The sequence below is a fragment of the Varroa jacobsoni genome, unplaced genomic scaffold, assembly GCF_002532875.2.
Source record: "Varroa jacobsoni isolate VJ856 unplaced genomic scaffold, vjacob_1.0 scaffold_778, whole genome shotgun sequence".
Taxonomy (NCBI): Eukaryota; Metazoa; Arthropoda; class Arachnida; order Mesostigmata; family Varroidae; genus Varroa; species Varroa jacobsoni.
In genome coordinates, this window is record NW_019213680.1 from 1 (window position 1) to 13,584 (window position 13,584).

At 44.4% G+C, this 13,584-nt stretch overlaps 1 protein-coding gene across 4 annotated transcripts in view; it reads right to left on the reverse strand.

Moving 5' to 3' along the window:
- Positions 1-74: 74 nt before the first annotated feature.
- LOC111263612 (putative nuclear hormone receptor HR38) overlaps positions 75-13,584 on the reverse strand; it is a 36,101-nt gene continuing 22,591 nt past the window's right edge. For 2 of the 4 annotated variants that reach the window (XM_022838842.2, XM_086969716.1), the window contains exons 2-5: positions 7,144-7,529; positions 5,903-6,970; positions 5,293-5,698; positions 75-5,146 (exon numbers count right to left, since the gene is read on the reverse strand). In XM_022838842.2, coding sequence (XP_022694577.1) covers positions 4,890-5,146; positions 5,293-5,698; positions 5,903-6,970; positions 7,144-7,529 — 2,117 coding nt within the window. In that variant the 3' untranslated portion in view covers positions 75-4,889. Of the gene's footprint in view, positions 5,147-5,292; positions 5,699-5,902; positions 6,971-7,143; positions 7,530-7,709; positions 12,874-12,924; positions 13,577-13,584 lie in introns of those variants that run through there. The other 2 variants (XM_086969718.1, XM_086969717.1) reach the window with 2 other exon arrangements.

Consider the following 13,584-nt stretch of genomic DNA (forward strand, 5'->3'; position numbering starts at 1 on the left):
ATATATATATATATATATATGTATAGAATGTCTCTGAGTCCGCCTAGCAACTTCACAAATCTTAGTCAGTGATAAACAGGTTTTTTTTATGTGATCTTTATTTTTTGATAGCCATAGGTACTGTTAACGTTATTAGCATGATTAATCTCATTGCTAGCTTTCTAGCTCATTGATGCGCTCCTGTTAACGACTGGGTATGACAAAAGATTGATTACATGTATATATATATTCTCTTGAAGATCGACATAACGTCCACTGCTATATCTATTAGTATGGATATTATTTGTTGTTATCACTATTATCTTGCTTCATTCATTAGATAAAAGCGTCGCAAACGTCCAGCGATGGCTGCGGCTGAACTACAAGCGTGAACTTCTTACATGGTTGGCTTTTTCTTTTTCTTTTTTTTTTTTTTAAATTTTTTTCTTACTACTAAGAACTACCGAGTATTGATCCGTGTTGATATCTACACACAGTACACTTTTATGTAAACATTACATATAATATACACCAGATTGACAGCTTTCTAGGGATACGAACTTTTCGAATTTAGCTTCGTCCGCCTACGTACTCCTGTCTCTGTAAAGCATGCAATTTTGCAAACCGCTGAAAATACTAAATTAAACTTCATAAGAAGTTATTTTATTGAACACTACAGATTATGTCACAGTCAACATTGGTGAGAGATCGGCAGTAACTTGAATACGGATCACGTCTTACTAGTTTGTACCGGCAAGGTTTCAGTGAGGATCGAATACGAGAATGTAGTGTTATTATTACTGTCAAACAAACATATGTAGGCATATGTCTCCACGTTTGAATCCAATTTGTCAGTAAGTAACCTATGCTGATATATATACGTATACCTAGTGTCTCCAATGGCGCGTACAGCGGCCATCACGATCTGCAAAGTAAAATGGGTAGCCCATCGGTCTTATTCCTGACGTGCTCACGGCAAGTACTCTTAGTACTTTTATTAAAATGAAATATAACTACTGTTCTTAGTACCAGCATTTACGATTAGCCAGTATTTATTATGGGTGACCTGATTTCAGGCCATATATATACATGTAAATATATAAAATGATTACTATTATCATTGCTAATAATGACCAAGTAGCAACAATGTTAGGCCAGTAGCAAGCTGAGCCTGGCTACTCAGCTTTGCCTATTATCGGTCGTCTGCTCGTTATCTCTTCATTTGAAAAAGAAAGCGCACGATTTGTACATTACGTTAGATGTACAATAGACGTTCAGTGCTTATCATGCCATTCAGGGCTTAGAAAGTGTTTACTCCACCAAACGACTATTAGGAAAATTAAAATACCAATGTCGTATCCGTTAGAACAACTAATAATGGAACCCTTTACTGGTATCGAATGGAATTAATAGAATAATATTAAAATGAAGGAAGTCGAAGGCCACCATCAACCCTATAATAAATGGGTGAAGATCGGCCTCTCTATGCACGGCCTTGTCGAGAAATACTTGGAACAAAAAAGCGACGTGATGCTTTTATCGCTATGAAATATTACTGCACGCAATACAGTATAGCAAGAGACAATATGACAATCTATATGTGGCAATTAAATGTCTAAATAGCGTTTCTTCCATCCCCATCGAGCGATAAGTTTACGTTAACACCTCGTTACGTTAGTGTACGTGTCAAGCGAGTATAAGTGGAAACGTTTGTGTTAAGGAATCGTATAGCTCCGTACGTACGTTGTCGATTACGCGACAACTTCCATTAGGGACTTGTATGCGCTATATACGTATATATATATATATATGTATATATATATATATATGAAGAGGAGTTGTGCAACGTTTCCTTCTAATGCGATGGATCGGAAAAATAGTCTTTAGACCGACAGCCAGCTCATATCACACTTTTTTTATTCACTACCAGCCTCTGTGTACGTTACTATCTATTATCTCGTCATCTTCTGATAATGGGCGAGCAATCGGTCATCAACGCAAGCTATCTATTAAAATAAGAGTATCACATATGCAACTTACAATATCATCGTAAACTCTCACTTTCATTCACACGACACTTGCGCCTGTTCTGACGTCGTATTTTACGCACTGCGATGCGTCTATCTATGGGGTTCGACTGTGATACACTTTTATTGTAGCGTATGGCGATCTATGAGCAAACGAAGCACAACGTCGGCTAACTAGACTTCGGATGGTAGTGGTCTCAACAATGACTTGCTAACATTACGATGATATTGCTTGATTGGGTGTATTTATCACACTCGGTATACTCAGGTCCAGAATAGCTACGCTAAGCTCAGCAGCGCCATTACCTCTCCCTAAATCAATCTAAATGGCTTTTTTAACTTCGCAATCATACCGTGCTAACTGCGTCAAATCTGTCATTGTTTTGTGTCTAGTAAAACACATTCTATTTGGCTGGTATGGGGGAAAGTCATGGTCACCGCCTGCTTTTCCTTTCTTTGCGGATCGGCTAGATACATAGAATTGCTGCTAGTGTTATTATGTTTCTCTTGCTGTGTGTTTCTTTTTTTGTTGGACGGATGAGACGCGGCGAAAGTACAATTCATCGTTGGTAGCACTAAATGCCAACGTGCAATTGTCGTCCTTTTTACTGTTATCATCGGGTGGCTTATAAATAAGCCTGCCATCTATTGCCATCTCTGATGTGCATCTGTATCGACCTCGGAACTTCAGATACTGAGCCTAGAACAGATTCACATGTTAATCAATACGCTAGCATATCGACCGTTCCCAGAAATTTTACCCAACTGCTACATTAAAACTAGCAGAAACTCAACAAGGAGAGAGACGAGTGTCCGCGTGATCCGGTGGGGCAAAACATCTAAGAAAATGGCGCGAGCCTGTTATGACTGGGCGAAACATTCAACTGTCAGCTAAAAATTATAAAGGGCAACTTAACAACTGCTAACATAGTTTTTATTACTGTTAAAAACCAGTTTGTAGATGGCAAAATACAAGTCAACAATCTTTCTCTAGTAGCACTAGTGAAGCTAGGGTAACTATCAGCAGCGGCTTACATTTAATGTTACATACTGAATAAATGTGTACAGGATGGATAAACGTTGTGCTAGCTAAGATTATTTTTCATAACGATGACATTCATACTACATAAAAAGATAACTGCAGTAATTATTTGAAGATAGATAAGGCCGTCACCTTAATAAATTAACTACATAACTGCTGAATATCAGACGTGATTGAATGCAACTGTCGTTATCATAATATAATAAATATCAGATCCGTCCGTATATTAATTGAATATTTAGATAGATAGATATATAGATAGATAGATAGATAGATAGATAGATAGATAGATAGATAGGATATTACGTACTGATGATAGACGGCTGATAGAGGGACCAAATATATTTTAGGACGAGCAAACAAGCTGTAGTCCCACGAAAATCATATATATGATATATAATTATATGTACTTGTATATATGATGCACCGTAAGGCTATATAGAAATATTGTTTTTACCTGAACGGGGTGGATGCCTAGCAGTTTACATATGAATGTACTTTAGTCTGTTGTAACAAGTCGATAGCACTTATTGTTGCTACTGTTAGTACCATTGATGTTTTTTTAGATATGATACCCCATTTTTAAGCAGAGGGGAACAGCGTGTGCTCAATAGGCTAAATATTTAAGTGCTATTATGAAGTTCTTCTTTTGCCATATATAGCTAGACATAATACACGACATAGCTATTATACATTAGAAATATATTGTGATATGGTTGGGACACACTAATTCTAGGGTAAAACTTCTCTATGGAGCATTCTCTGCGAGCCCCGCAACAATTTCTGTTTCGTGTACTTCGTCCGTTTGTGCGTTTGTCTGTCTGACGTGTCTCTGTTTATGTATCCGATTTGTCTGCCCGATCAATTTCTTGGGTTATGCTTCCCTCTAAAGCAATATTTTTTCAATTTTTTTCACGCTACAGGAAAACTAAGTACGCTGAGTATACTTGAGCAGTTTCGAGTAATCAGATCAACTGAAAAAGAACTAAAGCAATTATTATACTTTGTTTCCAGCCGATTTTTTTAAAATATATTTTCCTTTTGATTTTAACTATCTTGTCTGAACACTGTACATTTTATGCTCTTTTTTTTTGTTTTTTTTTAACCAAATTTCCAATTATGCCGCCAACACATGCTTCGGTTACAAAATCACGAATTATCAAGAAGTACTATTTTGTTTTGAATCTGACCGCTCGTAAATTTTTACCCAGTCTCAGAGTTAAGAGATCGGCGTCTGTATGTTTCTGCTTTAATTGAAGTTGGTATGTTTAATGGCTTGTTATTTTAGTCAATATTATTCCGGTTGCATCAGGATCTGGAGCTGCTACGCCATGTCCACAGGCGGCGTAGCGAAATGTTTTTGCTGCCCTGTATGGTTGGGCCCTGGAAGAGGAGCAAAAGGCTTGTCAGCGCCTGGCACCAGCTGAGGGCTTCGCATTAAAAGGTCGCTCAGTGCGTTCAGTTGTGCTGTGTTTAATACGCAACGCGACCTGAAGGACGTGTACGCCTTCAAAGCGGTGTAGGGCCCTGAATGTGGCGGCTTACAGACTCGCGGAAGGGCAAGTACTCACCGCGTACAGACAAACGCTAGCGCTTCCATCAATTTCGAATGCGCATTGCGCAGCCCGGGACATGGCTTTTGAATACGTCGGTGACCAGGCGGCCAGGCCTGGTGCACATATTCAAAACTAATATATTCTTCGTTTTTAATTCGCATATCGTTTGCGTGTATGTCGATTGTTGAGAGAGGACTGCGGAGCGACGCCGGAGAACACTCCGGCGCCCGCAGGCAGTACAAGGTTGAATATCCAAGGTCGGCGCAGGCCTACCACCTGTGTGGCCTAGAATGGTAGTGTTGTCAAGAACAAGCTCTCGATGAGCGGTGGCGTAGGCACCAATTCCTCGTGGTTCAGGTAGAAAATCCTTTGCAAGCCCTGCTCGGAGATACTGCGCAAGTCAGGAAGTTTTGCCAACAGCCTCGAGAAAATGTGCGGGTTTTGTTTCGCCTGAGCGTTGTAGGTCAAGTGCTCCCGCAGGGAGCCTATCATGTTCATCTGGAGCTGTTCCACTTTCTCTGGTTCCTTCAAACCGGGCCGATCTGCAAACAAAATAGAAAAGAAAGCTGAACAGAGACAGCTAGTGTACAGCCACAGGGGGTGAATTAAGAAGAATTGTTCAAACGGAACATTTAGCCGACAAGTAAAAACCTCTTCGTTTGGACACGGGGATTCAGACATTGCTTACCGTTTCCAGTAACGACAATTGCCGCAAAGCAAGCCAAAGCGGGCACGTCGATATCCAGCTGTTCGAGGAAGTTAGCAAATTCCGTGATTGGAAGAAGCCAATTTCCTAGGTCGCGTTTAGCCTGCGAACGATGCAAGACGGTGCCGTTGCATAGTGTCACCTGTTCACAACGCTGTTCACCCTCTAGTCCGTTCCGTACCATGCGGAAGGCCACACGTAATGCAAAGAGCTCGAGAATAGACGAGGTGAACAGGAGCTCTCGATCCTCTTGAATGAGATCCGAGAATCCGGGGATCCGTTCAATAAAACGACGAATAGTTTCGATCGATGAAGTTAACAGATCGTAAAAGCGGCGAGCTTCTTCTGGTGTACGAGGAAAGTCCTCTTGGTTATTAATAACCTGATACTGCACCACACAAATGATTGAAACAGAGCGTGTTAGAGCTTAAGGTAGGTAAAACCCCAGTTAATAAATAACAGCAGTCAACCTCCGGATAAGGGTAACAAGTTACATTCGTTAGGTCAATTGAGCTAACCAATATATTACGAAAGGCGTGCAATATAATGATAATTCGTGCCAGATAAAGGAAGACCTTAATTTAATGCCTACCACACTGAAGTCCCGATTGCTCATGTCAGGAGAGGTATCAAGATGCGCCTGAAGCAGCTGGCTAATAAGACTGGCAGGTGATGAGGGTGACACTGACACTGCGCTGGGCCCCGCTGATGTTGGAGACATTGCGGGTAAACTCAGCTTGGGCTTGGAGGGAAGGCGTCCTCGGCGGCCTTTGAGGCTATCCGTACGGACGACTTCCTTAACCATCCCAACGGCCAGACACTTTTGGAACCTGCAAGACTGGCAGCGGTTCCTTCTTTTCTTGTCAACGGTGCATTTTTTGTCATTGAGACACACGTACTTATTGTTCTTTTGTACCGTGCGCTTGAAGAAGCCCTTACAGCCTTCGCAAGTGCGAACGCCGTAGTGCTGACAGGCCGCGCTGTCGCCACAGACCGCGCACAGCAACGACGGAGTCGGCTTCTTTTTCAGCTGTTGCGGATGAGGCTGTTGCTGTTGTTGGCCATGTTGACCCACAATGGGTCCTGAGGCCGACGATGCTGGTGATGGAGTCGAACCTCGACGGGATGATGTGGCGGTTTCGTGAAGAGGCGAACTCATCGAAACTGTCGAAGCGAAGGATGACCGGCGTGACCAGGTTGGACTAGGACTCGGCATCGGACTAGGGATGGCGTATGGCGGCGTCATTGGGGGTGGCGGGGTTGCATCTCCACTGAACGACTTAACGCTCGAACCAGAACTAAATGACGTATTGTCTGAGCTATAACCAGGCACGGAGTGACGAGGCTTGTTAAATCCCGATGAGGTTCCGGACGAACCAAAATCGTTTTGCAAACTGGAGCTTGATGTTGGCATATCTGGGCTAGTAGCAACAAACAGATCGGGATCTTCGAATTTAAACGAGAAGTCCGCCCCCTCAGGGCAATTGCTTCTGAACCCTGATGGAGAATAAGTCTCCTCAAAGCTCGGGAGCTGGATGTCCATGTGGGAGTTTGACTCTGAGCTCGGCATAATGAGTGGCTGACTAATACTAGTAACAGTAGCAGAAGGAGCATCACTACTAGTTCCTGCACCAGGATTCTGGCTAGTGTTCGAAGGCTCCTGTAATGAAGATTGCCACAGATAGCATAGATTAGTTATATTTTGCTCGATTAACCTACGTCAGGGCGTCACGTGCTTACAACGAGCATCATTCATAAACTTAACCTTAATTTTTCGCAGCATCTTTTTCACGATTCCTATTCTATTCCATATTTACTCGCCTAACTACGAACCTGGAACATTTCGAAGAATGTGCTCTCGTTCGTTAGAAATTCAAGGGCCGTTTGATTAATTTTTAGGTCCTCTTCGCTGACAAAGTTTGCCAGATCGGCCTCAACGTCGAGGTGATCACACACGAAGGGCTGCTGCGGCGGCTGCGAGAGCGAGCACTGCGGGACAAACGGCGAGTTATTCGCGTGGATCGACTTCTCTATAAGAAGCATGGTGCCCTTCGAGGGACGCGGAAATAACGTAGAGAGGCTATTTTGGCGACTGGAATGAACCGAGTTCGGATATAGAGCCACTCCGACCCCAAGCCCAACGCCAACATCAACTCCGGGCACCGCCGAGATTACCGACGACAAGAGTGCGTTCGTCTTGTACGCCGTCGGTTGGAGATCTGTGAGCAGGAGAAAGCCAGACGAAAAAAGAAAAAGTGTGAAAAAAATGATGAGCTTCCCAACGCGTCTCATGTAAGGTTCTTACATGCTATGGCTAGTGATTTTTATTGATACAAGTGTGCGTAGACCTATTACGGCTTGTATCTGTATTTTACAACTATGATAGAGCAACTGCTCACCTAAATGGCTACGCCTTGATATTAGATTCAGCGCACCTAGAGACCAAGCTTCTTATGCACTCGTTGGTTTCTTAGTTTAGTCATTACAGCTCCTTCTCCGTCTTAATTAACTGCCTAATAGTAATCCCTACATCGTGTCCTGGCTACGCAATGACAACCAGGGTATTTTATCGTAATTATTATACATTGCCATGTCAATGAGGACTGCAACTAATTCCTAACTCATTTTCCTCCATGGCATTTCTATTCCTTTCGATCTACTTTATGCACCCGTCCCAATTCACAGGCCCACACGGGTCAACTATTGGCGACGCCTTTTCGTTCTGTACAATAAGGCAATGAATTTGCTTCAGCACAGGTAGTGATTCTGCTGCCCTCTGTTCGTGATTCATCTTCAAACAAATAAACCTTTCAAAAGTTGTAGATATTTGCTTTGGCCCAGTTTCACTGCGAGCTGTTCTATCTGTCTACCGTCGTACATTATACGCCGACGTATGCGTGCGTACATAGGATTCTACAGTCTACAATGTGTCTTACGTTCACATGGCTGCTTATACTTTAATCTAGCTATGTTCTGATTGTTCGTATATTTACACTGATAACCACCGTTTCGTGGAATGGATGCGTCATCAGCCCCGTTCTTCTCGCATTTTCGTTCTAGTTTTCGTCGGTTCATCGAGTGAACTCGCTTGCAGACGTTGTTTCTTTCTCCGCCAAAGCGATTGCCAAACCGTACTCTCTCGAGATACTAATACATATTTCTTTGTTACTACTGGTTAACCACCCAGTCCAGGCATACCTATTCCGACCACGGTCAGTACACAGATCAGTTGGCCTGTTATCGCAATGAACGTTGCCGACCAAGCACCTAACGTCACTGTCATCCTTCAAGTGCCTAAAAGCGGTTTTGTTTTGTCTATCTGAGGTTTCGGCAGGCGACAAAGCAAACTAATCGTCCAACTTGTGTAAATTTATACAATGAAAATAATTAAATGTTCATTTGTGTGGAGTACAGCTAATATTGTTGCCTACACCCTAGTGTTCATAGTATTATAACCGCTTGCAAATATTATTCGACATTCGTCAGGTCCTGTCAGTGTTCTTAGCAGGCTGTAACGCGTCGACCGAAAAAAGAACCTTCTACGATGCTCATATGGCAATGGGAGGCTACACTCAGCTTCCGTCTTCTTTGAAGTTGTAGCTGTCCGTTTGCGGCCAGGAATAGCAAGGGCGAAAGTGAGACGTCTGTCGTCGCCGCCGTCATAACCACCATCGCTGTTATCGCCTGGACAACGGAGTAACAGGGGACGGGGGGAACAAAGAGGAGTGGACCCGACAGTGACGTCAAAACGTTTGTGACGTCAATGCCAACGTCATATGTATGTACAGTTGGGATAAAAAAGGAAACCAACGGCACGGGACAGGATGGGATGCCACGTAGTAACCGGCGCCCTTACCACCACGATCACAGGCGACTGCTCCCGCCGCTGATCAAAGTGTCCGCACCACCCCTCCAGCAGCACGTGTCCATCGCAAGCGGTTCTCTTCAGACACCTTCCACGGCGATACCATCATGTACCTATACATGCAGAGAGATGTTTCCGTACGACGCCACATACACGTTTGCACATATCGGCGAAGGTATGCACCCCGTGAGATGTATGTTTTCATTAGCTTAGATCGTTGTCGGGATGGCTTTGAAACTTGACCAATGACAGACACTCTGCGTTTAAGGAAAGATGTCTCTCAGAGAGACCATTACGTATTGACTGTTGCGAGTGTAAGTGAATAGGTTCAACTGTATTATACGTGCACAAAAAGTCGAAGCTAACGTAGTATGATGGTCTCAGGGTTTTTTTTTTAAGCGGACGTGCGTCTAGCGGCCCCTGGCCGCTCGCTCACATTTACCTTCTACTCCATTATTACACTGCTATGATGACAGTCATCAAGAACACAGAACCACGGCTTAATATGGTAAAGGTTTTTATTTATAGAGCTTTTATTATAGTTGTATAAAATGCTGGCTGTATGAGGTTTAGATAAGAGACCCACAGGAAGTGTGTATCTGTCGCAAGCACGCACAGCTGAAGATCGGCCAAGCACAGCTAACACCGCTGGCGTATAGTTGGTCAATGATTGTGGCCGTGCTTCCTGAGACCGACGAACGACAGAAAGTTTTAGGGAACAGCCAGGCAAAGGGATTGGGGCAAACCAGTGCAGACAGTAAGATCCGCCTGGGCACGGGGCGTGGCATGCGATGGGCCCCTTCTGTACTATTACGAGGGTGCTGCTCTGTGGAGCTCTATGGGGTTCAGTGGGGCCGTAGCGGAAGCCCTTAGGGGTCACGCTATCATAGCCCTCTAGCTTCACTAGTATGGACAGACTATAGCAGCACAACGCTTATACGCCGCTGCACGGCACCGTACGGCAATAGGAACATCGGCATGGTAATGTTCGTGCTAGTCTTTTCCGTCGTTGTGGTCCAAGGACGCATAAGGCCGACGCACATTCAAGGTCACAACGGACAAGAGACGGTGGCGAGGGCTCTAGGGAAAGGCGACTCAGACGTGCTGCTTGATGTGTTGCGCGAAACAAGGCCTTTTGCCTATTGACAAGCACATGCAGCAACGAGCATACTGGCCGTCGTCACTCTCTTTAGTTATCCTTCTGTCTGGTCACCTCACGAGGACGTTGTGTCTTAAAGCACTAGATAGATGAGCAAAGTTAGTTGTCAGGGTCGAAAAAGAGGGCGGGGTAAATAGAAGCCCAAATGCCCGAATGAGTCCTCAGATCTCTACTAACCGGCCTGGGTGGTGAGCAGCAACGACCAGACAGGCGTTCCTCGGACTTAGGCATTTACTGAAAAAAACTCTATAGAAGGTAAAGGTGGCTTTAGGGGGTGTCAAGAAATCACCTTTTGCACGAGACGGTTATAGTACCGTTGGCAACAGCTAAGAGTAGCTTCCTTGTCCTGCTCCGTTTTTTTCATGGTCGTCGAACGCAGTCCAAGGCACGAAACGCATGCATTGAGATCGATATTTATAAGGATATTTAACGGACTTCTTAGATACGTCTAGCTTTGTGGCTGGATTCGGAGCAAAACAAGCGGGTCTATATATACGTATTTTATTATGCGGCAACGAAATTGTCAAGAACAAAAACAAAAAAATACCATACACGATCTCAACCCCGACAACTAACACGGTGGTGATAGAGCGCGCAGATAACAAACCTGCATGTTAGAAGATACTCTGAAATTGGGATCGTGTTGGTAGACTAATTCGGTGCTCAAATGATCCACCTGCTGAAACGGCACATGTTAATAATAACCAATCAGTAAACGGCCAGTGTTACAACAAATCGTTTTCGTACGTTTCGTCGCTCGATCGACCGGTTGGTTAGTTTACGTCTGTACGCAGAGTCGATCCGCGGCACGCGGTTCAGCGAGGGTGCGCACAACAACATGCACTGCACGACTCGCTTATACATCTACCTAAGTCAGTTCGGCCCAAAGGAAGTCTACGGTACTTAGTCGGCAAGCACCTCCGCCAAACTTGCTTGATCATCCCTCGGCCTGTCGTTCGGCCGTTAGTTTGACAAGCAGAAAGCCAGACATGCAGGTACATAGGCGGGTTCGCAGCCATGTAGGCCACAGTCGTAGTCCTACGATGATCGGTTGATGTTGTCGTTATCTAGCTGGCTGGCCGTCCGGAAGCCAAACAACTAAAGCCGCTAAATTCCATCGAGCCAAGCGCAGGTTGGATACCGCCCTCCACTAGAATATATATATATATATATATATATATGAAAATCAAAATAGTGGCAAATGCAATATATTGCCAGCCTACAATCTTCTAGGCATCTCCTAACCTGTATAAAATTAAACGTCAAAAGAAGCGGGCCAGATCAAAGCTGAACGAACTGGTGGTTGCAAAGTTACAGGCGAACACCGGAATAGCTACTGCAAATGCAGCTGCGCCAGCTAAAAATTTATAGCCCCCAAAATAGCACACAGGGACTCATGACAAAATTGTGCAGACGTTGATGTAGAGGGCGCCATTCGTATGCGGTTGCATAAATTGAGGGAAGCCAAATGCCAGCCAATGAATATACGTATACATATAGGTGCATGGCCTACCGGTCAAATGGAGTGGGGGGGGGAGGGGGGGTTAAGAGATACACACACTGGACCCGGGGTTCTATGAGTGCTATCGGGACTTTCGAAGTATGCATTGATTTTGCCGGGGGCTGTTTGTAAGCCTGGTGGGTAGCCTTGTCAAGGTCGTAGGAACTTCCCTGAGATATCCAGCTAACTAGAGGCGTAGCTTATCAATTCATCGTAACATAAGAGGGAATATCTAAGTGCACGGAGCGTTGTACGACGGGTGAAACTGCACGAGCCAAAATTATGCACAACTGAATTAGGCGTTCAAACGATTCCCCTAGGGTATTTTTTAACCTAATTCGAGAACAATAAAGGTAGCAAGTGAAATATAGAGAACGAAGCATTTATCCATGAATGCCGTCCGCTGGGTTGAATTGTCGTTCACTGAAGTGCTATGTCCGTTCGGGGTCCAGTATCCACCGTGAACTCCACATGGCGCTCTCGTAGCATGGCACATCTTTATATCACGTAGACTATATTGAATTAAACACGTTATTACTATTTACGGCTAGGAGTGATGTCAAAATTCACTAAACAGGTACGCACTCAACAACAACAATTGCTTCAACAGGTGCGACTACCAATAGAACTTTGCCCGATTCGTCCGTTGAGCGTCCATCGATCGCCACGTGATGTTTACGTAGGTGACACTGTTAAGAGGATTTAACACCCTTGCAAATGCAGCAGGGAGAGGAACAATCATGTCGTCAGGCACTGATTTTGAGTCCAATCCTAATATTCATCCACAGTTCAATAAAATAAAGACTCCATTGCTGTTCCTGTCGCTGTATACGGTCAGGAAATTACTTGCAGGTCTGGAATCGCATATTTAGTGAACGGAGGATTCGTAAGGATCGTCTTTATATTTTACCTTTGACTTAACGAATGGTAGCAACAAAAGGAAAACGGTAGGTGATCACAACAACTATAGTAATACTCATACTTGCTGTTGCTGTTGTTGCTGCTGTTGTTGTTGTTGCCCGAGGCCGAAAAAAATATTGCGGATCACTTACACACGCTCGCACACACCATAAAAAAAATATCGGTTACCATCAGCTGAGTGACCCGGCTGTCGTTGGACTCAAACCGCGCACATCTGCTACACTGGACCCCGGTACTTCATGTTTGTTCATTATCGCCGATTGTGTCTGTATGTTCATGTGAACCCGTGTCTGTGTTAAGAGCACGCGCCGCTGTCGATTGCCACTGGCGAACGTTGAAAGCGGCTATGACTTATGTCAATGCCGACAGCTGATGGGGCAGGGGATCGGGGTTAGGGTAGTGATGCCGTTAACGATGTTCATCGAGCACACGTGGACTAGGTAAACGATACGGATTGTACTGTCCCGTACTGAATCAAACTGTCACACCGTAGATACGCCTTGGTCCGCTGATGTAACGCTCAATGCACAAAAAATATGGCGTTAGTAGAACGGTAGTGGCAGCTGATGCGGCAATTGTAATAGCGCTAGCAACAATGCGGTCGTAGCAGCTGCTATTGTTGTTGCTGCTGCTGCTTTTGACGTTGCCATGTCTGCTAAAGCCGGCTAATCACCGACGTGTCTACTAAAGCACAATATGTACGAATAGAAGTAGGTAAGACATCCTAATCCAGCAGTGTTACACTGAACGAAATAATATGAGAAGCAATAGCGGCACTCGGTGGAAGTGGCCTAGCGCACTACGTATACGTGTGTGAATGTGCATGTT